Source organism: Oreochromis aureus, linkage group 3, assembly GCF_013358895.1.
Source record: "Oreochromis aureus strain Israel breed Guangdong linkage group 3, ZZ_aureus, whole genome shotgun sequence".
Taxonomy (NCBI): Eukaryota; Metazoa; Chordata; class Actinopteri; order Cichliformes; family Cichlidae; genus Oreochromis; species Oreochromis aureus.
Genome location: NC_052944.1, coordinates 112410087 through 112438048, shown reverse-complemented (window position 1 = coordinate 112438048; position 27962 = coordinate 112410087). Strand labels below are relative to the sequence as shown.

Below are 27962 nucleotides of genomic sequence, written 5' to 3'. Positions count from 1 at the left end.
AAAAGTATCGTTCATGGAGATAAGAGGAGAACCACTCTAAGGCAGACCCAGATACACCAACCCAGTATTTCAGCCTTTCAAGCAAAATGTAATGGTCAACAGTGTCAAAGGCTGACGTGAGGTCCAACATTAGGAGCACAGAACACTTTCCCGCATCGTTTTGCATCAGAATGTCACTGGAAACTCTAAGAAGGGCTGTTTCAGTAGAATGAGCTCTACGAAAGCCAGACTGAAATTTGTCAAAGAGACTATGTTTGTCTAAAACTGTTGTAAGCTGCTTAGCCACAACCTTCTCTAATATCTTAGCAATTAACGGTATTTTTGAGATTGGTCTGTAATTGCTAGTGAGAGATGAGTCCAGCATAGGCTTTTTTAACAGGGGGTGTATAACAGCAGTTTTAAAATAAGCAGGGACTTTACCAGATCCCAGTGAGGTGTTAACTATGGTGAGCACACAGGGACCAATAGAGTGAAAGACCTTTTTGAATAACGATGCGGGTAAAATGGCGAGTGAACAGGAGGATGCTTTTGTTGCATTAACTATTTTTTCCAGCTCTTTTAGTGAGACGGGTAAAAAGCTTTCTAAAATGACAGGCTGAGCTGGCGTAGGAACTGACAATGCAGACAATGCAGTAATAAAAAGAACCATGTGTCTTCTGCAGACGTTACGAATAAGTTTGATGTGTCACATGGCCCTCTTCCTATTGATAAAACAAAAGCTGTATCCAAGATGGTCGACTGCTAAATGGCCACCATGGTCACCACCCATCTTGAGGAGTTTGCCCCCTCACATATACTAATGTGCCACAAACAGGACTTTAATATCACCAACCATTCCCATGTTATTACGGTGTATCTACTCTTGTAGATCAATAGTATCCCAAACTCCCAGTATAACTCCCAAAATTACATCCAGTTTGGAAGAAAAACATTAAGTGAAGTGTTTGTTTCATCATCCTTCACAACTCATCAACCAGGTGTCACAAACTGCAGCAGAACAGTACAAAGCATGTCATACTGGATGGCTGCAACAACCAGAGTTTTACCTACCTTTGGTATTTCTTGACAGCATGAGCGTAATATTTACTGAACAGAGTCGTCTTCTGTAATCTTTTCAGATTCAGAATACTGTATTTATTTTCAAGGGGCAATTAGGAATTCATGAAATCCTGTTAGGAACACAAACACTATTGTAGCTGGAGAATATATTTGAATGTAGGATAATGTAGGGGATCATCAACAACAGTAATAACTAACCACCACCTCACCATTTGGGTTGGTAGCTGTCAAGGAGTGCAGTGTGGCAGGCAGGAGTAGGACCCAAAATGCAGGACTCAAACACAAGGGATGAACTCAGAACTAAAGCTTTATTGCTGGCACAGGAAAGTGAGTACACAAAGCAAACTAACCTAAACTGGGAAATAACAAACTAAACTTACAGGGAGACACCAGGAGATCCACACAGCATGAGGGACAACGCGACACTGACTCAGAGAAACACCGGGTTTAAATACACTGGGAAGTAACGAGGGAAATGAGACACAGAAGGAGAGCACAGCTGGGGGAAATCGGGACTGACGAGACAAGGAAGCGTAAACTGAACACACTGAGATCAGACAACGACCTTCAAAATAAAACAGGAAACACACACGCAAAGACACAGACTAAGAAACGCGGACTTGACACAGGAACACACGGGCAGCACAGAAAAAACACTAAACAGAGGAAGAACAGAACCAAAATCACAATAATAGAAAACAAAGCGCTGGGTCAAAAGGACCCAGGATCATGACAGTAGCTGCATGTTTATTGACGTAGTCATTTTCTTCGTCCTCCATTTCTTCCTTATTCACATCAGATTAAAAGCTGCACAGAGACAGGCACTGGACATGTTTAGCCTAGCTTAGTACAAGGACTGGACATGGGGGAAACGGCTCTCATCTCTGGATCAAAACATGAAAACAAATCTGAAGTAAAGTTTTGTTGAAGTGAACTGTGGTGGTGCCTGGCAGGGAAAAGGGGGGTGATATGTCTTATTGGAAATATAATTATGTATAAGTCTTAAAAAAGGAACAACTAAAATGTTCCAGCTGAAAAAATGAAATCAGTTTCAGTTTATGAGCTCTGTTTTATTTTCTTTACAGTTCCAACCTTTTATATTGAAATGAGCTGCTTATTCCTGTTTAGATGACCTTCAAAAAACAATACAGAGCACAGTGGGCTGAATATGGAGAGGAAGCATCACAGTCCAGCTTCACTGTAGCTTTAAAGTCTCTGATATGAGATGAGAAATGAAGCAGCCAGAGCTTTTTCATGAGTGGAAATCTACTGTGACTGTGAGCTGCTGCTACAGCCTCCAGATTAGCCAGCAGCTCATCCTGCTCAACATTTTCTCACCAACTTTAATGGAAGTGTGATGTTTTCAGCTGGAGTGATGGTCAGGGTGGCCTCCCTCTCCTCTTCTTCTCCTCTTCCTCTTTCATTTGTAAAGCCATTTCTGCTGCTTTCATTCATGTGGAAGTCCTGTAGCTGAGTTTGGGAGAGACTAACAGCCTCGGCAGCAGAGGGGAGAAAGGCTGTAACACCACCACTCTATTCTACCTGTCACATCATTTTATCAGGAAACAGATCTATGCTTGTTTTACTATGTTTGGCTTGAAGAGCTAAAATGTAAGAAAGAGTGTGTTGGATAATCCGGCCCAGGATGAGGCCAAACTGAAATGGGATTAAATGTCTGTCACATATTTGAGCCTAATTTAAAAACATCCTCCATAAATATTGAGTAACAACTTGACTCTCATACAGCGAGACAAAGGCTACGTTCACACTGCAGGTATTAATGCTCAATTCAGATTTTTTCATCAAATCCAATTTTTTTTTTTTTTTGTCTGGTTGTTCACACTACAAATAAAATGTTTTAGCAAACATGCTCTAGTGTGAATGGTTCGCAGCCCGCATGCGCAAAAGAATACATCACACACAATGCACTTTGTTTACGGAAGTAAAAATGGGGCTACAGAGCTAGTAGGTGTTGTTGCAGCACTCTGTCAGTTTCTTCAGAATTGTCTCCCCATATGCTAATCAAGTCCAATACCTCAGTTTCTGTCCATTAACTCACTCCGTCTCCAGTTTCCGCCTCCATGCTTTCTCGTTTGTCTTTTCCAGCGCTGATTGGCATCTGTCTTGTGTCAGTGACATAAATGGTAAATGGCCTGTACTTGTGTAGCACTTTACTGAGTCCCTAAGGACCCCAAAGCGCTTCACACTACATTCAGTCATTCACCCATTCACACGCACATTCACACACTGGTGATGGCAGCTACATTGTAGCCACAGCCACCCTGGGGCGCACTGACAGAGGCGAGGCTGCCGGACACTGGCAACCTTCAGATTACAAGACGAACTGCCAACTCTTGAGCCACGATTGCCCCTAAAAGATGGATTTAATGCGACATGACCATTCAAACAGCAGACGCTTTCTAAAACAGCAGATATGTATCTGTACAAAAGGCCCCATAGTTACGGTTTTATTCTGTTCAGTTGTTCACCTGTAGTTTTTTAGAGTGGCCAGTAGAGGTCACCCCACCGCTTTGTATGAGAGAGGATTTGGGCAGGGAGATACGTGGGTGAGATATATGAGCGTTTCTGCTCCCGATTACTGGGGGAGAAGTGGTCATTTCGTGAGAAGTGTGCGTTACTGAGCAACGTAAGTCTGTGATGTGTGAGGGTGTGGGGATAAGATGCGTTTGTGACTGTAACTGAGGTTAGGGGGGAAATAACTATGTTTCTGTCTGTGCCGTTAGCGGGTGCCAAGCCAAGCTAAGCTAAGCTAAGCTAACTCTCCTGCCGTGTGGTTGGGTATAACTGTGTACCGTGTTAGCTCTCTCAGTGGGTCTATAAGTGAGTCGTGGGTAATATATGGCCTATGGTATTAAAGGGGATGTTAGTTTATTTCCCACCTGTGTTTATGTTGATGTACTCTGGAGTTATTGTTGTGAACACTTTAGTAATGTAGTATTTTCTTTCTGTTCCTTTCAGAGACCACACACACACACACACACACACACACACACGCGCTCATATCCACACCGATGCACCCCCCATACTCCTACCTGCGCACCTAAACTTGCATGTAACACCTGCTCCTCTGACAAGCCTGTTACCTCTGATCGTGTGAAGGCAATACAAGCGTCTAAACCATCCTCGGTGTCCTCATTTCTCCTTCCTGAATATCCATCCGGGCCTAGAGTAGTGTTCTGGCCGACACTCCGGGGAGTGGTGGCTGCAAACCCGAATCAACACCTTACAGTCCTCCCATTCCGGGTTATCTACCCAACATTAGTGGTCCTTCGAGCCGGATGTAAGCTGCCTCTACCCTAACAAGATAGATGATATTCAGAACTTCTCAGCCCTTGGTGCGCGCCCACGGCGTAATGTACGTCGTCCCCTCCGCTATGAAGCTTATGAGACTGACTTCTCCGGGCTTGTTGCAGGTTACCAGGAGGAAAGTAAGATAGGAGGCGACACCCGTTCTTCCCACCATCCTCCGTCTGACCCCTCTGATGACCACCCACACGGCCATGTCACCCCATTGAGGGCAGAGTTAGAAGATATGCAACGTGAAAGGTTCCTGTTCCAGCAGTCCCATGACCAGATGAGGGCCGGGGTGGCTGATTTCCAGGCCCTTCATGCTAGTTTGCTGCAGCTGCTGGACCGTGCAGATAGTCTGCAGCTCAGCCCACCGCCCAGAGCACCTGCTGTTCATCTCCAGCCACCCCCTGCTGAAGAGGAAGAGGACTGGCCTCCACCACCTCCTCCTGTTGTGTTCAAGGAGGAATCTGTCTCCAGCCGGGGTCCAGTTGCGGGCCGCATCGAAACAATGATGAAAGAGCTCCAGGATCTGAAGAGGGAGTCTATGGCTGCACAGAAGAGTCAGATCATCCCCCCACATGAATCTAAGCCAGGGTTCACTTCCCCTCAGCCAAGGACCACCTACCCTCCAGCGCAGCCTCCGAGAGCACACACCCCTCCATTGCAACCACTGCCAGCTCCACCTTCGTCCTCATCTACTCCTTTCTTGACCTCACAGATGTATAGACCCCCCGGCTTAGCAGCGGCCCCATATTTGACCTACAGGGGGCCTCGTCCGAGCATTCCTAAGCTCACACGCCGTGATCCTGGGGAATTTGCTCGTCTAAAGATGGCGCTAGAGAACTTATTGTCCCCGGAGAGTTCAGAGCTCTTCAGGTACCAAGTCTTGTTAGATCACCTACACCTGGAGGAAGCAAAGTTGATAGCGGACGCTTACCTCCATTCTGCCACGCCCTTCAGTGACACCATGAATGCTCTTAACGACAGGCTTGGGCAGCCCCACCAGCTTGCCCTGAGAAGAATTGCTGCTGTCATGGACTCACCTGACATCCGCCGAGGGGATGCAGCCGCATTCGAGCGATTCTCTCTCCACATCCAGTCGCTCGTGGGCATGCTGAAGACTTTAGGCCCTGATGGGGAGGTTGAACTCCAGTGTGGCTCCCATGTGGCTCGACTCCTTAGTAAGCTTCCTTCAGAGCAAAGAGCTGATTTCCGTCGGTGCATGTACAACCATTCTGGTCAGGCTTACACCCTGGACGACCTGGCTACCTGGTTAAAGTACGAATCCTGGTGTCAGGGCTATGACGGTTTGCCCACTCCAACGATCACCAGAGAGAAGCCTGATGTCAGACCAAGCAGGCGCTCTGTTGCGGTTCTTCACGGTGCAGAGACCTCACCCAGGTCACTAGGTACCACTCCAAACAAAGCTAGGCAGCAGTGGGAAACCTGGGAAGAGGAGTTGCCGTTCCTTGCACAAATCCTGCTTCCTCGCCCTTATCTCCCAAAGCACATCATGGAGTCAGTTAGTGAGAGAGAGATTCACATCTTCGGTGATGCGTCAGAGCAGGCTTATGGCGCAGTGGCCTACATGAGAACAGTGACAGGTGATGGCAGCTCACATCTGGCCTTCCTGATGGCTCGCTCCCGTGTTGCCCCTAAACGCATTCTCTCCATGCCCAGACTCGAGCTGTGTGGTGCCCTCTCCGGAGCGCATCTCTCCCGTCTTCTTAGAAATGAGCTCACTTTGGCCATAAAGAGAATAGTGCTGTGGTCCGACTCCACAACTGTACTCACCTGGTTGAGGTCCAAGTCGTGCCACTTCAAGGTCTTCGTCGGCACCCGTGTGGCTGAAATCCAGGAAGTAACTCAGTCGCACACCTGGCGCTATGTGGATTCAGCCCAGAACCCTGCGGATGATATAACCCGTGGGAAGACCCTTTCGAAACTGGCCAGACCCAACAGATGGAGTCAAGGGCCTCCTTTCCTGCTCCTAAGTCCAGAACAGTGGCCTCCAGAGCCGAGCGGCACCCTGGCTGAGCCGCCAGGCCTATCTGAGCTGCGTAAAGAGACCTTTTGTGGAATTTCTAATACCTTTGACCCCGCCACCTCGAACTTCAGCGGATATGACACCTGGGCGCAGCTGCTGGAGGCTGCTATTACGCAGTTGCATGGGGCGGCAAAAGGCGGTGGAACTTCATCAGCTCAGGACTATATTCAAGCGGAGATGCACGTCCTGAGAGAAGTTCAACAGGAGAGCGTTCCTGAGGAGTATCGACTCCTTAAGCAGGGGAAATCTATCTGTCGCAGCAGTCGTCTCCTTGCGCTGTCCCCTGAGTTCGACCACGGAAATGAGGTCATCCGCGTAGGGGGACGTCTTCGCCGAGCTGAAGATCTTGCCTTTACCAACTCGCACCCCTTAGTTTTGGATCCGACACATCCGGTCACCCACTTGCTCATCCAGGATGTCGACAGTTGTCTGCGTCATCCGGGGCCAGAGAGGGTCTTCGCGGAGATTCGGCGCACTCATTGGATCCTGAGGGGCAGAGAAGCGGTTAGGCGTTTCCAGAGGACCTGTCTTGAGTGTCACAGATGGAAAGCCCGCCCGACTGTTCCCAAGATGGCTGACCTGCCAGTTGCGCGCCTCCGCCTTTACAAACCTGCCTTTTATTCGGCAGGCGTGGACTGTTTTGGACCCTTTGAGGTCAAAATTGGGCGCCATGTGGAGAAGAAGTGGGGCATCATCTTTAAGTGCCTTACTATCAGAGCGGTCCACCTTGATGTCCTAACCTCCATTGATACAGATGCCTTCCTAATGGCACTTTGACGGTTCGTTGCCAGGAGAGGAACCCCAGCTGAGCTGTACTCAGACCAAGGGACCAACTTCCGGGGGGGAGAAAGGGAACTCCTAGCAGCTTTTGCAGCCATGACCTCTGACCTGCAGAAGCTCCTGGCTCCCCAGAAGATTGTCTTCCACTTCAATCCACCAGCGGCTCCTCATTTTGGGGGAGTGTGGGAGCGGGAGATTAGATCTGTCAAGACGGCGCTCTACACTACAGTAGGATCCCAACCCCTACAAGAGGAGGTCCTCCACACGGTCCTTGTGGAGGTGGAGGGCATCTTGAACTCCAAACCACTAGGTTATGTCCCGTCCGACATCAGTGATCCTGATCCAGTGACCCCCAACTGCTTTCTGATGGGGCGGCCGGACGGAGCGCTTCCTCAAGTGGCTTACCCTAAAGAAGAGCTCCTGAGTCGCCGGAGGTGGAAACACTCCCAAGTGCTGGCTGACCACTTCTGGTCTCGATTCATTCGGCTGTACCTTCCAAGCCTGCAGCTTCGGCAGAAATGGCAGTCATCCCCCGCGGACGTCACAGAAGGTTCAGTGGTGATGATCGTAGATCCTCAGCTGCCTCGCGCTTCCTGGCTCGTGGGTCGCATCTCCAAGGTCCACCCCAGTCCCGACGGGCACATCAGGTCTGCTGACGTCAAGGTGAAAGACAGGACCTTCACCCGACCTGTGGCGAGGCTGGTGGTACTGCCTGCCCTCCCGGAAGAAGGCAAAGGACAATCACTGTGACTTTGCTAGTAAAGTTGCCTTTTGTTGTGAGCAAATGTACTTCATACATTTGGGGGCGGCTGTACAAAAGGCCCCATAGTTACGGTTTTATTCTGTTCAGTTGTTCACCTGTAGTTTTTAGAGTGGCCAGTAGAGGTCACCCCACCGCTTTGTATGAGAGAGGATTTGGGCAGGGAGATACGTGGGTGAGATATATGAGCGTTTCCGCTCCCGATTACTGGGGGAGAAGTGGTCATTTCGTGAGAAGTGTGCGTTACTGAGCAACGTAAGTCTGTGATGTGTGAGGGTGTGGGGATAAGATGCGTTTGTGACTGTAACTGAGGTTAGGGGGGAAATAACTATGTTTCTGTCTGTGCCGTTAGCGGGTGCCAAGCCAAGCTAAGCTAAGCTAACTCTCCTGCCGTGTGGTTGGGTATAACTGTGTACCGTGTTAGCTCTCTCAGTGGGTCTATAAGTGAGTCGTGGGTAATATATGGCCTATGGTATTAAAGGGGATGTTAGTTTATTTCCCACCTGTGTTTATGTTGATGTACTCTGGAGTTATTGTTGTGAACACTTTAGTAATGTAGTATTTTCTTTCTGTTCCTTTCAGAGACCACACACACACACACACACACACACACACACACACACACACACACACACACACACACACACGCTCATATCCACACCGATGCACCCCCCATACTCCTACCTGCGCACCTAAACTTGCATGTAACACCTGCTCCTCTGACAAGCCTGTTACCTCTGATCGTGTGAAGGCAATACAAGCGTCTAAACCAGGGGTGTCATACTGCAGGCCTCGAGGGCCGGTGTCCTGAAGGTTTTAGATGTGTCCTTGATCCAACACAGCTGATTTAAATGTCTTGAAGTTCTCCAGAGGCCTGGTAATGAACTAATCATTTGATTCAGGTGTGTTGACCCAGGGTGAGATCTAAAACCTGCAGGACACCGGCCCTCGAGGCCTGGAGTTCGACACCCCTGGTCTAAACCATCCTCGGTGTCCTCATTGTCTCCTTCCTGAATATCCATCCGGGCCTAGAGTAGTGTTCTGGCCGACACTCCGGGGAGTGGTGGCTGCAAACCCGAATCAACACCTTACAGTCCTCCCATTCCGGGTTATCTACCCAACAGTATCGGTACCACGTATGGAAGTGACCTGGGTCGGATTTGAAAATATCGGATTTGTGCCTTTCACACTGTCATACCATGATCGGATATGGGTCGCATAGGGTCAAAAAAGTCGGATTTGATGCGCTTTCGCCTGCAGTGTGAACGTAGACTAAAATGCCTTTAAACATCAGGGTTATCCTGCTGATCGAATTCCAACACTGAGTTTGTAAAAACATGTTTGTCAATCATTTTGTTTGGTTTCTGAGGAAAATGATTCAATAACTTGCTGCTAATACACAACATTTCATCATATTTCCTCATAACCCTCTTTTGTCTGACCATTTGATCCCATTTGAATTTGCAATAAAGGATCCACAGAGTTTGGTGACAATAATGACAGTAGATGTTTGTGTGAAAGCGCTGGAAGCAAATGAGTGTGTGATGTTCTTTCAGTGTTGCACTTTGTAGACGCTCCCTGAGCACTGGTCTCACAGCCAGCTGCACATAGAGACCAGTGTTGTTAGTCCAGGTCAGAAGATGACTTGTTGCAATGAAAATGAGCTTGTAGTTTGTCTGCTTTAATAATGTGACTGGAAAAAGGTGTTGGACTTCAAATATGTCCATTTCTTTCACACTTCACCTTTAAAAGTGAAGCCATGTGGTTCCTGGAAGGAAAAACTTTTTCATGTTTTTATGATAAATGTACGACTTTAATGTGAAACATTCAGAGTTTTTTCTCTTGTTTGTTTGAAGCTGCTTCCTGTTGGCTTCAGCTGTTTGGAGTTTCCATTTTCTAAACTTCTACATTCTGAACCTTCTTCAGCTCTGAACAAATGATGAAACACTGAATGATTTCAAGCTCACACTTTGTCTAATAAACTCACATCTTTCATTCTTTATACAGATTGAAGGACTGTGGTTTATCAGAGATCAGCTGTGATTATCTGGCAGCAGCGCTGAAGTCCAACCCCTCCCATCTGAGAGAGCTGGACCTGAGCTGGAACAACCTGCAGGATTCAGGAGTGAAGCAGCTGTGTGTTCTTCTGGAGAATCCACGATGTCGATTTGAAACTCTGAGGTCAGTCACCATGTTTTAGTTGTGCTGAGTTGAATATGATGTGAAAGTTGTGCTGACACTGTGGATCAGTAGGCCCACAAACGTCTATACAGGAAGTCTGGTTCGGCTTTTTGTAGAACTTCTGATCCCTGATCCTCTGAGTCTGACTCAGTAAATAATGAATAATCTTCACTTCACATTTCAGTCAGTTCAGATTTCATTAGCACGTTCACATTAGCATAATCCATTTTAATCCAAACACCTTTCTCTTTAAACTCTGTTTGTCAGTCACAGTATATCAGGTACAATCCTCTTTTTCACTGAGTCACACACATTGAGAGATCAGAGTGTCCTGTGTGTGCTCTCATTCATTCAGACTCACTCTCATATGGCTGAAGTCTGTTTGTGCACAGTCTGTCAGCTGGCCTGAGTTAGGCCTGTCTCTAAAATCATTATTTTATTACTTTTATTCTGATTCATCAAAGCCAAACTCAAACATCTTTATATTTACTGATTATGTTCTCATCAATAATTGACAGTCAGTACATTCAGATATGAATCATAATTCAGTGTTTAACATATTATCACAGATGGACTCCACAGGAGATCTGCTTTATGAAGAAACTGTGAAAGTTTGTCCCACAGTGGGAAACATTTCAGAGAACATCTCAGAGAATATCTGTGAAGCAGAAACTAAACATAATAATAGAAGAAAAGCCAAATAATGATCCAAATCCTGCTCTGAGACTATCAGACAGTAAAGGTTTCCAAAGACTGCTCACCTCTCAGACTTAAAGATGCTGGTGCTGTCCACAGATCAGCTGACCTGCTGGGTCTCCATGATCAGCTTTGTTTCTTGGAGATAAAGGCTGAACCCTTTAGAGCTTCAGTTCTCCAGAGCATCAGGATGTCTGAGGTCTGCAGAAACACAAAAACACAGCAGCTAAAAATAGTTGTTCAAAGAAAACGAGGTGGGAGCTGCTGATTCCTGAGCTTTGATACTGGATTTGCTTCAGTATTTATTACCATCACTGCTGTAGGAGCTACATTTAGTCACAGCTGATTGTCTTCTTTGAACAATCACAATGACTACTGTTCTAAAAAATAAGCACACGAAGAACCAATGAGAGTGTAGAACAGGATAAAGAGCTCCTGTGATGGTGGCAAAGAAATGAGCAGCAGACGGCCGTCTACATGTTGTAGTGGTTTACAGTCACCAGGGGGCGCTGTCACAGCCATGCAGTCAGTGGGCTGCTCTGCTTGTGCTGTTGTTGGTGAAGCTGAAGTGAAAGCGAGTGTTAAAACAATGAAAAGTGTCCACTGCAGCCTCCATCTGAGCTTCTCATGCTCTTCTTCTTTGATCCTCCATGTTTGTGCTGAATGCTGCTGTCACTCTCTTCCTGTTCCCGCCCACTTTCTAACCAATCAGCATTGGAGCGTGCACAGCGTCGTCCACACTGAGCTTTGTTGTGAGCGCGTGGACTCGTCTGCAGAACATTTCCAGTACAATAACCAGCTGTGCATGCGCCCCCAAGCAGCAGCTTCAAGCTCACCTCAAAGAAGTTTAACAGGAAGGAAGACTTGTCCATCACGCGTCCAGCTGTGACCGTGTCCACAGCAGAGTGTGACCGAGGCTTAATGCTAACACGCACACATGAAGCTAATACCACCACAAGCAGCTGCTCAGGAGGAGAAATGTCTCCAGCTTCTCACAGGCAGTATGCAGAATGTGGATCTCCACAAAGACTGTGGAGACCTCGTCCCAGACTCAAAATCAACACTTGTCTGCACAAAACGTCTCACACGTTCCCGTCACAAGTGTCTTCTAAGTGAAGCTACCAGGTTCAGCTCCAGCTCTGTTTATCTGGGGCTGCAGTAGATGATCCATCCTCACAAAGCAATACAGACACCAGATATGCAAACACAGCATCATACAACACAACCAAGAGATCCAAAGAATTTTCTCTGCATTTCTGTGGCTGATGCTGCTGGAACGAAGCTGTTTGAAACCTTGTTGTTACGTACTTTGGGACCAGAAGAGGAAACTGAACCTCTGTGCAGAGGGTTCAATGGACGCAGCCAAGCACTGTAAGTGTCTGCTGTACAGGGATGCTGGTTCAGCTGTGGCTCAGCACAGTTTCAGTGTGACTCAGTAAAAGCAGCAGGAAATCAAAGCTTGATGCTTTCATCAGTGTGGAAATAAGAAAGTTTCCTCTAACGTGACAGACGCTGGAGCTCATTCACTCACAGCTTTACAGTTTCAGCTTCAAACTTCAGCTTTTTTGTGAAGCTTTAGTGTAGAGCCTTCACCACAGTCTCACTGTGACCTCCTGAACTGGGAGTTTGTTTTGTTTTAGACTCTGATGTTTCTTCTTCAGTTTTTTGTTTTTAATTTCACACAGTAAAAAGTGATAACTTTTCATGTTTTTATGATAAATGTACGACTTTAATGTGAAACATTCAGAGTTTTTTCTATTGTTGTGTTTGTTTGAAGCTGCTTCCTGTTGGCTTCAACTGTTTGGAGTTTCCATTTTCTAAACTTCTACATTCTGAACCTTCTTCAGCTCTGAACAGATGATGAAACACTGAATGATTTCAAGCTCACACTTTGTCTAATAAACTTACATCTTTCATTCTTTACACAGATTGATGGACTGTGATTTGTCAGAGATCAGCTGTGATTATCTGGCAGCAGCGCTGAAGTCCAACCCCTCCCATCTGAGAGAGCTGGACCTGAGCTGGAACAAGCTACAAGATTCAGGAGTGAAGCATCTGTGTGGTTTCCTGGAGAGTCCGGGATGTGGACTTGAAACTCTGAGGTCAGTCACCATGTTTTATCTGTGCTGAGTTGAATATGATGTGAAAGTTGTGCTGACACTGTGGATCAGTAGGCCCACAAACGTCTATACAGGAAGTCTGGTTCGGCTTTTTGTAGAACTTCTGATCCCTGATCCTCTGAGTCTGACTCAGTAAATAATGAATAATCTTCACTTCACATTTCAGTCAGTTCAGATTTCACTAGCACGTTCACTTTAGCATAATCCGTTTTAACCCTTTACAACCGGTCGGAGCAGGCACGCTCCATTTTGCATTATTATGCATGTTTTTTTTTTGCATATGAAACCGGAGGAGTTGTACTTACATCTTATGCCATCAGCTTGCCCGAGGTCACGTTTTCCTTCCACATATAGCTTTGCAAAAATTGCATAAAAAGCACTTGCAGCAACAAAAACATAATAATCTTTGTTGCAAAATCAGTATCACACTGGTTCTTTTGATTCCTCGGGCATCCAGAGACGGCACCGGAACTCAGTAGTCATTTCACAAAACCTTTATTCATCTTTATTCATCTTCATTTAAGCATCTTCTAGAAGGGGAGACTTGCCAGGCCCGTGTCCCTCTGCAGATCTTCACTCCTTTGTTAGTTACAGCCAGCTTTATAGAAGTGACCCCATTATAAAACCCCCATGGTGTGCTGCAAACTCTGTGTCTGTGTGTGTATGCACGAGCACGCGAGCCTGTGCATGCCTGTGTGTGCGCCTACCTGTGTGTATGTGAGTGCACATGAGTGACTGTGTGCGTGTACCTGTGTGTATGTGTGTGCACGTGAGTGAGTGTGCATGTAGGTGTGGGTGTGTCGTAACAGTCAAAGCAGTGTTTCTGTGTATGTGACTTCCTGGGGGTCATAAAAGTAATCTCCTCACCAAAGCTGCACCAAATTCTTCTACACAACATAGAAGCAGAGTTAACATATTACATCATGTTGTCTTACATTTACAGATCAGGTGGAGAGTCTCCTGCAAACCTACTTCTAAGTTATGGCAATTATGAGTTTTTATTAAAGGTACAAGCATCAGCATCAGCAACCCCCAACTGTAGCTTCCTGTCTCCTTTTATGACAGCAGACCATAAATTCCTTTCTCTCTAAACAATTACAAACACTCTCAGGCCTACAGCTAAGCTAAACTAAAACACAGACAAATCCTTTCCTATTCATCTGATCTAAACAAATTTCGCACATCATATTATAATAATTATTTTCTTGTACTCACATCTTTGGCGCTTTGCCGCTTAAATTTCTCTAACTAGAAATATATGTAAAAACAAAAAACAAAAACGATTTTCAATTTTTTTGTAGTTTATTGCACTTTTTTGCAGTTTATGTAGTTACTATGGACTTAATGCATACATATTATTAACATTTGGGCTATAATGGTTGTATTGATGTATATCAACTTGAAATGCTCCCAAAAATGGCACTACAGCATGTAAAAATATAATATAAGCTTTGGCGGACTTGGTTCTATGGTAGATCTTAAAGGGTTAATCCAAACACCTTTCTCTTTAAACCCTGTCAGTCACAGTATATCCAGTACAATTTTCACTGAATCACACACATTCAGACATCAGAGTGTCCTGTGTGTGCTCTCATTCACTCATATGGCTGAAGTCTGTTTGTACAGAGGTTAACCTCAAGAAATCACATCATAGGGTGGGGCTAGGTTTCACAATGAGCTCACCCAAAACCTTGGCTGATTGTGACCTACACCCATTTTCACACCTTGGCTCGTGTGATATGGTAGAGTATCAGCAGGGGGGTTCATGACCCCCTTGGCGGACTCTCCCACAGGGCTTAAATCTGGGACACTCCACCATTTGACCCTAGAAATAAAGAAGCTTCTTGGATGAGAGGTGAAACATCTTCAAGAAACTTAAAGAAGTCCAGATGCCTTTTTTTCTAAGCTCTTTAGATGACTGCGAACCTTCACAGAGCTACCAGCCCTTTCCTAAAATCACAAAGCTCTTCATTGAAATCAATGATATCAAAGCTGGAATTAAATGAGTCCAAGTCTTCTGCTGATACAGCATCACATTCATCTTTGGTCCTTGTTCTGCATCCCCACCATGGACTTCATTCCTTTCCAAGCCAGCCTCGAGTGTCCTTTATTCAGCTCATCCTCTGCTTTACTTTTAGACCTGATTTTAGCTGCTTTATCTCTCTTTCGACAAGTTTTTGTGCCTCGATCTTTTTCTTCTCTCCCTCATAACAAGACAGTTTCTTCTGACTGAGAAGATGTTTGAGTGATTTGCTAATCCAGGGCTGATTTTGGGGAAAATAGTTCCTGTTTTCAAAGTAATCCCCATTTTTCCCAGAAAGAAATGTAAGTAGAAATAAATGATCTAAGTGGTTGTTTTACTGCTGTTCTCTCTTCACTTCTTCTCCTCTGATTCTCTCCACATGTTTCTCTGCATAAGTGCTCAGTTTCTTGACAAAAACAAGATTAAATATTGCTAAATATAATAGTATCTCATTACACTTCAACATAAGTGTTTTATTTTTGTAATTGTTTATCTGTTATTTTTCAGACTGAGTCACTGTGAGCTGTCAGAGAGAAGCTGTGAAGCTCTGGCCTCAGCTCTCAGCTCTCAGACCTCTAATCTGAGACAGCTGGACCTGAGTAACAATAATCTGAATGATTCAGGTGTGAAGCTTCTGTCTGAAGGACTGAAGAGTCCACACTGGAAACTGGAAACTCTCAGGTGAGATCAAGCATTTTTCTTTCATCAACTGACAGAATTAGCAGATTAATAATAAGGCAGTCCTCTAAAAAGAGGAGAAGTGGAGGTGTTTTGAAGGGCAACATACTCTTATGTTAACAAGACAGGAAGTAGTTCCTGGGAACTGCTTCCTTTGTTATTGTCTAAGTAGAAACATGATGGTAAAACAGTGATGAGTTTGCAGAGGTGAATCCACAGCACACAACACAACAATGCTGTTTTGTGCTGAAAGCAGACTTCTCACAGATTCTGAGACTGCAGGTTTCATCTCTGTCCAACCAAAATTCACCGAACCAGCAGTAAATGAACGTCCAAAACTACGCTTCATGTTTAAAAAAAACAGATGATCAGGGGGATTTGTGTTTACATCTTGTTTGTGTAATCTGTTCACCTGCTGTTTTAGCTGTTTGGTGGTTGTTGAGATGGTTTTGTGAACTTTTAGCTGAGATTCTGACATTTCTGTAGATACCACACATGTCTAATTACTTTGTATAGTATGAATGGCCATAACGAGCTTTTTAACAGTAAGAAAAGTTGTAAAACTTAAGAAAATATAGTTAAAAGTCCAAAACCTTCTACGTCTGGTCGCTTGTGGTAAGGAGCAGATCAAACGAGTAAAGCATTACGTTATAATTATAAAAGGCTTCAACAGCACATTCAGGTCTGTGAGACTCATTCAGACACTGAGCCGTGGCTCTGTGCTATATGCACATATTTCTGCATCTCTGCCATTCAGACACACTTTATATATAGTTTATTTTATGTAGTATTCAATACTGAACTGTACATTTAGTCTTTTTAAAGGCAGCAATTTTTATTCAGTGTTTTCATAAAAGCCTTATTTTTATCCATTTACTGCTGTTAGGAAGAACACACGTGAGGTTTAAGGCCTGGACGAGTTTGAAACCTTTTGTCCTCCACAATGGAAAATGGGTGGAAATAAAAATGGGTATCACTTTAGCCAGCTCCTAATTTTATCAGTTCTACTCTCAGCGTCTCCTGTATATCTCCTATATAAATTTTACACTCAGCTTTGTGGTCTCCAATATCACTGAAATGCAGCCAGATGCTGCTCATTTTGCCTTTTCACTCTTTCCTGACACGCTTGCATTTCAATACAGCTCCCTGTTTCTCTGTGTACCTGGTCTCTACCACTACCCTTGCTGTCTATGGGACATTTCCGTCTTCTTTCACATAATGGTATGATCCCAGTCTGTCTCTTAAAGTGTTTGGCCACATGGTTTGCTCATCAGAATAAAATCTCAGCCGTGCTCACATTGATTATCAGCAAGCCTGAAAATTCATCAATATTTGACATATGAAGTTATCTCAAGGGCTGGATTTGGCCCACGGGCCATATGTTTGACACCCCTGGTTTACACAGTTTGGTATTCAATGTACAAGTGAGTTAGCTCTCAGCTAACTAGCAGACAAGCTAACTGCTGGGACTGCGTCTTTCTAACAAGAGCGTCAGACACTCAGACTGGTTTCCTTTGTGGATGATGCTGTGTTCTCACACTGATCCTTCATGCTGATGCTGTCATCCACCCACTGCTCCTGGATTCCTCATCATCATCTCCATCAGCCCAAACACTTGAGCTCCTTGAATCTGGCTCCAGTGCAGCAGCAGTTTTCACATATACAATGTTGGCATTTTGCTTGCGTGTCTCCAGGTCTGATCTGAATGTAGACTTGAATTTGACCACGTAGGCGGGGTCATCATCTGAGCTCTCCATCATCTGAGAGAGATGACAAAACACAGAATCACAGAGCATGAAACCAACTTTTCTCCTCCCAGAAGTTCAGTCACAGACCTGCAACAGAAACAAGAATCAAAGATTCAAATGACGTAGAGCATTCATTTACTTATATACACAAACATGTCCTCTACATATTCATGCTGTATTTACACACACATACAGAGGCTGATTGTCTCTCACACACAGACAGGACACTGAGAAATACATCATGTTAAATATACCTGCAGGGTTCCAGCTGTGCACTTTGTCCCTGTTAGCTGTGATTGCCATGGCAACCTTGGTGTTGTGCGTGATGCAGGGACGTGTTCAAAGGCAGACGTCTGGCAGCGGCATCATATTTGATGCACTATCTGTACTGAGTGTTCTGACTTTATTTCAAATGTCCCACTGCTGTGCAACATGAATCACATGTTCTGCACGTTTCTGTAACTCCCAGGTAACCATGGCTACCCAGCCACATCCAGTAGTCTCCAGAGAGACCAACAGCTGGTGCACGTTGTAGCGCCGTGGCTTTCGTAGTCTCTCCTTTTTCTACAGCTCATGTATTCTTCTTGTGATGCTGCATCTTGAGGCTCATACATGCCGTCATTTGTTGATCCTAAGAACGTTCCTCAGACCAACTTCTTCAACAACACTAATCGGCCTGCAGTTTGTAGCTACTCACTTCACTGTGGCGTTTGTTAGCTTGTCTTTCTTTGGTTTATCTAGACTCCTCCCACAAGCTGATCAAACGTAGGTCGTGTCGAAATTCATGGGCTGCATCCTCCTCAGGACCCGGCCTTCGCGGTCTACGTGGGCCGGGTCCTCAGAAGATCGGGTAGGCCGGAAGTAAACGGCTGTGAAATTGGACGGTCTAGCCTTCTGATTCACGTCACCGCTGTCTCGGTGGAGTTTAATAAACTCAGCGGTCTGCTCCTTGCTATCTAAAATATAACAGGACACTGGCGTAAATTCTCGACCGTCTCACACTTCTGTTTAATCGGTTTTCTGTTTGACGTTTATTCAGCTGTGTGAAAACCAAGGAGGAACCCACCCGGGGGATTAATAAAGTTTTATTTTGTCTAATCTAATCTAATAACTTTAATCTCAGCCAAACCGATTTACTCACGAACAAATAAAACACTGAAAAAAGCCCAACAATAACATTTTTAGGTTGTCTCAGTGACTTATATACTACGTTTAACCTGAGTCGCGAAAGTCCGCGGTGATCTGAAAATGATGTGCCGGGAGTTGTGCCGTTTTCGGCGGCTTCAGTCACCCTCGAGCTCTCGGCTGGCTATCGAGCTAGTGGGTAACAGACGTCTCCGACAACGTTGAAGCACTTTTGCAAATATGCGATATCTTGATAAACCGAGCAGATATTTGAAGTTTACACAGCTACATTCTCACCTGAAAATATGTTAAAAGTTTATTTTGTGACCCAGAAAGATTAATAAGAGTAATTTTAAAACTTAGTAGCGGCCGCCATTGCTGGAAACTGGAGATTGGCTGGGCCGCGCTATGAATTCTGGGATATGGTGGGCCACGAAGGACACACCCGACCCATCCTTCAAATTCGGGGAAAAGGAGGACGCATTTGTCGGCTGCATTCGGAGGAGTCTACGAATTTGGACAGCCTTCGACGCGTCGCTGTGACGTAATCGGTCTACAAGTGCGGCCTCAGGAGGATGCAGCCCATGAATTTGAACACGACCGTAGTCTGCCCAAGCCTCCCACCTCTGTTTGTTTGGGTGGTTTATTTGCTGCCATCAACAGCGTGTAATGCATTTAAGTGATACTTCAGACATGAAGTACTCCTGTGATAAAAAAACTCAACTTTGCTTCCAGGTAACTTTAGTTGTATCAACACTGCCTCCTGGAACAGTTTAAAATGTCCATGTTAAAGATCTGTACCTGTCTCCATGTTTCTGTCCCCGCCCCTTTCTTTCTGTCCTGGGTCATGTGAGCGCTGCAGTAGTATTAGGCCCACCCTCAATGCTCTCATTGGCTGAGACGCATAATGACACCCATTTCAAGCCAGCACTGGTCAACATCCCTCCTGTGACCCTTGGCTTTTACAATCAGAGCCAGTGAGCACTTTCACAATAATCATGATTTTAAAAACTGTGTTAATGTGCGATAAAATAATTGTTGGTGTTAATCAGTTAATGAGTTAACGAGATAATAACAGGTTAAGTTGCACTAATAATTAGACTTTGGTGACAAACTGATGTGATCTCCATGTTTCCTTTGTTGGACTGTGGGCGAGTGTCAGAACTGAATGTACTGAGTAACATGTAGAGTTTAAATATGTGTCAGTTCCAGTTTTAGAGCTCTAAAGTGCAGCTATCATGTTAGTAGTGATGGGTAGATGAGGCCTTGTGAAGCGTTTCAGCACATTCCCCAAACTGTATTGATACTGTGTCGACACAGTGTTGCTGTTTTGCTCCATACTGACACCTGCTGGACCTTAAATATCATTGCAGGCAACTTACTTGAGACTCACAACAGACACTGATTCAATGACCTAGTTATATTATACTTTTATACGTGTATACACTGTAAGGTATTGTACTTTCCATGGAATCATTTTATATGTTTTAAATTGCAAATATTGTAGAAATCTTTAGTCATCTGAGTCAATTTAAATGTAATTGACTCAGACTTTATTATAAATTTCTATTCAAAAAATACGTTTATCCAATGTTTTTGCATTCAGTCTACTGCGTTGTTTTTTGGGGGGTTTTTGACACCATTTCCCCAGCTTTGGAAAACTCACAGGCACAGATGAAGCTGGGGTACACAAAAACTGTAAAGCCAGGTGGAAAAGGTTCTGATAAGATGTCTTCCTATTCCCCCAGTACGTTAAAGGATCCTCTGATCTTGGAATGTTTCTCTCCACAATACTAAGGAGTTGGCAGTCCTTTATAATAAAATTCAGGACTGCCAGAACAGTCTTCCTAGATGCTTGATTTGAAAATAATAAAACACACACACACACATATATATATATATATAAAATGATGATAAAGCTGTTCAGTGTCAATATAGGCCGACCTGTGTTCATTCTCGGTGTGTTTGTCTCCTCATTTCATGTTTGGCTCTGTAATGCCTAAACACTGAGGAGGTGCTTTTGTTTGTGTAAGGAAGCTCCGCAGAACAGTTGCGACATTTAACCTGATAAAATGAAATAAATAATTTACTCTGAAAGTCACATTTCTGTTTTTCCTATTCTGATAGATTACACTGAAACAAAGACAGACGAACTATTTGCAGTTAAAAGATCAAAATGATCCCACACAGCAGAAACATTTGTTTTTCTTTCGGGCTCCATTTTGTTTGTATATATATATATATATATATATTTTTTTTATCTTTGCGAGAGTAATTTTGTGGGGTTTTTTGGTGGCCTCATTCCGTTGGCAGATGCAGTACCTTTTAAACACAGTTTGGCGCGTTGACAATGAGCGATACAGTAGCTGTATCGATCACGTGACTTTTTCTTAAAGCGACGCACGCACCGATACAGGCTTCGCTCTGTGAGCTTGATACATGCGTCGGTGCGTCAGTGTTGCTGGACCCATCACTACATGTTAGGAATATGTTAGGAATAGACAGAAACACTGAGGTCAAATCTTTATTTTACCACTCGCTGAATTCTTGATGTTCATGAATTCAGCAGGTTCATGATTGTCTGCAGCATTAATCTCATATTTCCATCTAAAGTGTTGAATTTGACTGATTGATGTTCTTTATGATCTCTAGCACCAGTTCATCTGTAGGCTGAGCTCAGTCCATCCATTTAGTGAAATGATGTTTAAAGGCCTCCTTGTTCTGTGAGCGTGCACAGTGTGTCTTTTGTGTGTCTGCAGTCTGTCAGGCTGTCTGATCACAGAGGAAGGCTGTACTTCTCTGGCCTCAGCTCTGAGCTCCAACCCCTCCCATCTGAGAGAGCTGGACCTGAGCTACAATCATCCAGGAGACTCAGGAATGAAGCTGCTGTCGGCTGGACTGAAGGATCCAGGCTGGAGACTGGACACTCTCAGGTATGAAGAGAAGGTCTGATAGAGGAGGAAGAGCTGGAATCATTTCATGTGTACTTCCTGTTTGTTTCCTGCAGATGACACATGAACAATCACACATGCAGAAATATTTTCAGGGACAGACACACTAGCTGGATAGTACATGGATATTTATGTAGGTCTCCAAGGAGTCTGTTTGCAGGGACATTTAGGTCTCAGGTCTACCTGAGATAGATGCCACTGTGTACCTAATAAAGTGTCAGCCATCTGTATGTTTCCCATGCTGTATGTCCACAGTCACAGTGACAGAAGGATGAAACAATTCTGTGAATCATTTCAGTCTGTGTGTGTGACAAAGAGGCAGACAGGAGCAGCTAACATTTGGAAATGGAAGCTTAAATAATGACTCTACTAAAACTCTACATTCACAGCTGAATTGACAATAAATTCGTTCTCAAGTGCACATTTTTCTGTTATTGTTCTCAAACAACAGAATGAGAATGAAATATTGATTCTAACAGGGCCCATAAACAGCATTAGCTGAGCAGCATACTTAGAATTAGCTGCTCTCATCGTTATAATGCAAAGGAAAATAGTTTGCATTATTTGATAATGCTAATTCATATCAAATTAGCAATAGTTTATAACGGTAACACACATCACATTGTTAAAATTGAAGGAAAAATAGTATGAACATTAGCTACTCATATTTTTATAAATCAAGAGAATATGGTATTAGCATTAGTTGCCTATCCTTATTCACCTAAAATTAGCATTAGCCACTAGCCTATTTAGCATAAACTTCTTAATGCTAAATAAAGTTAATTAATGTTAAATAGGCTTAACTGAAATGAAAGTAGTGTTAGCATTAGCTGCTGATATTTTTAAAATGTAATAAAAAGTAAGATAAAATATTGTTAGCAGTAGCAGATAATGCTAACTCACCTCAAATTAGCATTAGCTAATAATGGCTATGTACTGATATAAAGCAAGAAAATATGGCCATATAAGCCATTAGCTTCTAATGATTATTCACCTAAAATTAGAATTGCCCACAAATGGCGTCCTATTTAGCATTAACTCTTCACATCGCAAAAATTAAAATTGAATGAAAAGTTTTCACATTAGCTACTCATATTATTAAAAAGTAAGAAAAAACATTGTTAGCATAAGCGGATAAAGCTAATTCACCTCAAATTAGTATTAGCTAATAACGGCAACCTACTTAGCATTAGCTGGTCACATTGTTATAAAGCAAGAAAATATGGTATTAGCATTAGCTGCCAATTCCTATTCACCTAAAATAAGCATTAGCCACTAATGGCAGTCTACTTAGCATTAACTCCTCACACAATGTTAAAAGGGAAGGGAAAACGATATTAGCATTAGCTGGTAATAATTATTCACCCCTAATTAGAATTAGCCGCTAATGGCAGCATAGCTCCTCACATCGTTATAATGCAAATGTGTGTTAGCTTTATGGGATAAAGCTAAGTAGACTGCTGTTATTAGCTAATGCTAATTTAAACTGAGTTAGCAGTAGCTGCTCACATTGTTATAAAGCAAAACTCACATTGTTAAAAAGATTGTGTGCCTTCCAGAGTGCTCTGGCATGCACACACAACTTGTGGTCATGAGAGAGGTCGTACCTTCTCTTACTGATTTATGGTTTAGGAGGACACCTACTCTGTGTCTGCTTAAGTATAAGAGCCCTTTGTTACGGGGACCGCTGGACTCTTAGCACCAACTTTGGGGTCACAGGGTCACATCTGGAACACACACACACACACACACACACACACACACACACACAGACTGGTACTCTTTGTTCACATGTATACCTCATGTAAGACCTCATATGCCAATATGTTCCAGCGGTGGCTCTGTGCTAGACGACCCATCACCAGCTTTTTCCAGCTTTTTCCACTGGTTACCAGTACGTCGTAGAATCCACTTCCAGATCTTGTTTGTCTTTAAATCTCTGAATGGATTAGCTCCATCTTATCTCTCTTTAACTAAAATAATCCAAGCAGAGCCCTCAGGTCTGCAGATAAGCAGCTTCTGACCAGAACTAGACGTAAAAACAGAGGTGAGCTTTATCGATGGCTGCAGCCAAACTCTGGAACAGTCGCCCTTCACATCAGGTCGTCACCAACACTCAACATTTTTAAAACCCGGTTGGAAACACATTTGTACTCTGTAGCTTTCAATTCTGACGAGTCTTTATAGTAATTACTGTGTATGTTTCCTATTTTATCTCTACTCTGTGCAGCACTTTGGCTCAAGCTGTTTTTAAATGTGCTGATAAATAAATGTAGATTTCTTTGAATCAAACAGTGGAGCCGAGCTTTGAGCTCAGTGTGTAACAGTGTGTGTATGAGAGCCATGTAATGTCCATGTGTGCATGCTGACTGCTCTGACCCCTCCTCCTTTCAGGGTGGAGCCTGCTGGAGTCCGATGGTTGAGACCAGGTCTGAGGAAGTGTAAGTGTGTTTTTAATGGGATTCATGGAAACAAAGCAGCACACATTCAACCATCTTCATCATGTCAGGAGTCATCATCAAAGTGTCAATCAATGAACAGATGATGGATCAATAACTGCAGCTGGATTGTGTTTGTTCTCTCCATCAGATTCCTGTCAACTCACAATCGACACAAACACAGTGAACACAAAGCTCCAACTGTCTGACAACAACAGGAAGGTGACACATGTGGAGGAGGTTCAGTCATATCCTGATCATCCAGACAGATTTGATGTTTGTTATCAGCTGCTGTGTAGAAATGGTCTGACTGGTCGCTGTTACTGGGAGGTTGAGTGGAGAGGAGACGTTTATATATCAGTGAGTTACAGAAGCATCAGAAGGAAAGGAGACAGTTATGACTGTGGGTTTGGATGGAATGATCAGTCCTGGAGTCTGAGCTGCTCTGATGATGGTCCTGTTTGTGTCTGGCACAATAACAGAGAAACATCCATCTCCTCCTCCTCCTCCTCCTCTTCCTCCTCTGTCTCTAACAGAGCAGCAGTGTATGTGGACTGTCCTGCTGGCACTCTGTCCTTCTACAGAGTCTCCTCTGACACTCTGATCCACCTCCACACCTTCAACACCACATTCACTCAAACTCTTTATCCTGGGTTTAGGTTCTGGTCTCCTGGTTCCTCAGTGTCCCTGTGCTGAGTGGAGTGTAAAGAGTGTCTCCTGTTAGAGAAACACTCTGACTAACAGGAAGTGATGTCACATGTGTTCCTGTCCACACAGCAGAATGAGTCTATTGCTGACAGTGATGTACAAACAGAGTGAGCATTTCTGAGGCCCAAAATAAACTGAGTAGTTCACTGAATGAACACTGTGAGCTCAGTTCCTTCATCATTAGTATGGATTATATATGTATATATATTATATTAGTATCATATATATCAGGTGCTGCTGGTTTCAGTCATTGTGCAAATGTGCTGTTTGTAAGGTTGTAAAGCTGCAGTCAGCTGAGACTGAAGAAGTCACCTGATCAGTGAGCAAACGTTTCTGAAAACGTCCAGATGAACAGAATCAACCTTTTGGGATCAGCCAGCAATGCAGCATCATTGTTGTTCAGGTTCAGAGGTTTGCAGGAATGAACTGATGACCAGAAACAGCTGCAGAGTCCAATCAAATACCAGCTGGAGTTCAGCTGCATTTGAAGAAGTCAAAGAAAAGTAAGGATGGCAAAGGCGATGTTTCTTCCAAAGAACTGAAAACATGGTCGACGCCTCATTAGAAGAATAATCTGGACATTTGTGAGGAACTCTAACCAAGAAAGCAACACAAGAAAGCAACGTCACACAGATCCAACAGACAGTTTCCATGACTGGAAGTGTTCAGTGTAAAATGCTACATTGCATTATTGCATCCTCTCACCACAGGAGGCGCTGTTGGCACCACTGATTGCTGATCAGCTGTTCTCTGATGATCTGATTGATCCTGTGAATAACGGGACTCACTGAACTCTGTGACACAGTGAAGATTACAGAGTTTAACATCTGACTGACGTCACACAGACAGAAGGATGAACCAGTGAGGCACAGAACACAGTTACTGGAGATACTGGATCAGCTCCATGTGAACCTCTGATGGAGAAGCTGCTGACCCAGAGAAACATCAGGACATGACAGGCAGCTGCACTGATCTAACAACATGTAGCAGAGCTGATCTATGTTAGAGGATCTATCACAGCAGCTGAAAGTCCAACACTGGATACCAGCTGAGCCTGTGCTGAGTGTTACAGGAAAAGAAACACTGACACTGGTAGACACAGTGATGCTGACTGGGGCACAGAGCTGAATGATGCAGCATCAGGACACTGTTTCAGTCTGACTGACAGAGAAACCTGTAGCTGCATCTACATGTGAGGCAGAGGCCACACAAGCAGGTTTCTATGTTTCACAGTGACTGAGATCTTCAGTGGGGTGGACATGCTCCTGTACAGACCTCTGAGGAGAACCAAGGTGCAGTCAAAGAGTCCAGTCTGTCCTCACAGATGTCAACATGTGGTTTCATCAGGTCTGCTGTCAGCTAGCAGGCTCACATCAGAATCACTGTTCCTGAAAAACACAGTCTGTGTGACATCATCAGTCAGCTGATCGTCCCAGATCTGAATGGTTTCTGTCTCTACTGAGGAAGTCAGAGAATCTCACTGAGGTGTGGATCAGGTCTGAGTGACCTGTGGAGGGACAGCTTTAAACAGTCCACAGGTCTCACGTCCTGCTCAGTCTGGTAGCAGATACCTCGTATTGTTCCAGATGTGCTGACATCACCAGCAGCAGCAGCAGCACAGCTGTGTGATACGATGAATCTCAGTTATTGATCCAACACACAGTAAATACAAAGATCAGGATTTCTGAGAGTAATCATTATGAGTCTGAACACATGATCACTGAATGTTAGTCTCCACAATAATAAGCTAACACAAGCAAACACAGCTTTCAGCTCTTATTTTGAAACTTCTTTAGAGAGCTGTGATGTGGCGTGCCTGGCTCTGAGGCACTTGGGTCAGCCTCTGTTGTTTAGAAGTGTTACAGACTGTGAATGACACAGACCTGTCAGTTTCATGTTTGTCTGTAACACAGCTCAGGGGCTCCATGCTGAACGCATCCATCCAGTGTTATTGATCCAGCACTAATACCAGCATTGGGATCAATACTACACAATCACATGTGTCCACGTGATGGATTTGACCAGTTTTATTCATTAATGATCAATCAACTTATTTACTGAGTCCAGCTTCATTTAAATGATCCAACCATGAAAATGACATCAGTCCTACAGAAGCACTTAATGCTAACAGGAAGTCATTTATTAAGGTGGAATAACACAGAGAGACACAACCACTCACAGTTAACCTGACCCCACTAACTGCATGTGTTTGGACTGTGGGAGGAAGCCGGAGTACCGGAGAGGACGCACACAAACACGGGAGAACATGAAGCACTGAAACAAAGATGGTGGATTTGACCTCAGGACCAGGCGTCATTTCAGGGGGGGTTACGGGGGTCATGACCCCTCAATAATCAGATCCAGCCAATATAATTTCATCATTCCAGTTCATAAAATTATGAATTATCTTGATTTTCTTTAATCGTTTCAATTATTATCAGCAAAATAGTTTCATGTTTAATCATCTAGTAATGTAACCCCGCCTCCTTCGCAGCATACTTGGTATTACCCAACCAGCTTTCTCTACCAAACCTTCACTGTTTGCTGTGTGTTTGTTAGCGCAGTCGCTGGTGCCAGAGACTGCCAGTGACTTCAGTCTGAGGGTTTGAAGTTTCCATGTCTGTGTGATGTGTGGTGTGAAGGCTGCTGGTTAAACTGGGACTCACTGTTTAAAGCACTGAGTGCTCATAGAGAGATGCTCCATGAGTCCCAGTACAGACTACAAACATGGTGGAAACTTAGCTTTGATATCCACACGCTCTGCACGTCTGTGAGTAACTGTGATGAAGATGTGCAGAGATCTGTGTACAAACAGGAGAAAGACTGTAAAGACTCTGTGCTTCTAACAGCCTCTGTTAACATATGTGAGGCTGTTTGTTGTTGTTGCCATGGAGCTTTTCACTGTTTGGGTCAGCAGGTCATGTGATCAGGTTTGTTCTGTGAAAGCTGGACGATGGTTCAGTGTCAGGGTTTGTTTGCATTCATCAATAAATATCTAAATAAATCAAAGACTCCATGTTTGTTCTTTCATCATGTGACCTCTGCTCATCCATCTCTGTGTGTATCAGGATACATTTAGTTCATAATACACAAAAATCAGAGTTATTACCTGTAATAAATGTGAAAGATTCCTGCAGTGATAACCAGGCAGGACTGAAACACATCCAAGCTGTCACCACGGTAACAGCACCGTCCATCCACAGGTGAGGGAGGAGCAAAAGAGGACTTTCACCATTTTATACTAAAACACTCAACTAATGTTTCTAATATGAAACAAATAAGCCCACATTAATGTGAGCATTTATTAAATAATAATAATAATGATTTCCTCCTGAT

General features: G+C 44.0%; 1 protein-coding gene across 1 annotated transcript in view; it reads left to right on the top strand.

Moving 5' to 3' along the window:
* LOC116316372 (NACHT, LRR and PYD domains-containing protein 12-like) overlaps window positions 1–27962 on the top strand; it is a gene marked incomplete at its 5' end in the record, with an annotated part of 100518 nt that overhangs the window by 61006 nt on the left and 11550 nt on the right. Inside the window, 5 exons of the mRNA XM_039603833.1 lie at window positions 9966–10139; window positions 12764–12937; window positions 15486–15659; window positions 21289–21475; window positions 24087–24599. Coding sequence (XP_039459767.1) covers window positions 9966–10139; window positions 12764–12937; window positions 15486–15659; window positions 21289–21475; window positions 24087–24599 — 1222 coding nt within the window. The remainder of the gene's footprint in view (window positions 1–9965; window positions 10140–12763; window positions 12938–15485; window positions 15660–21288; window positions 21476–24086; window positions 24600–27962) is intronic.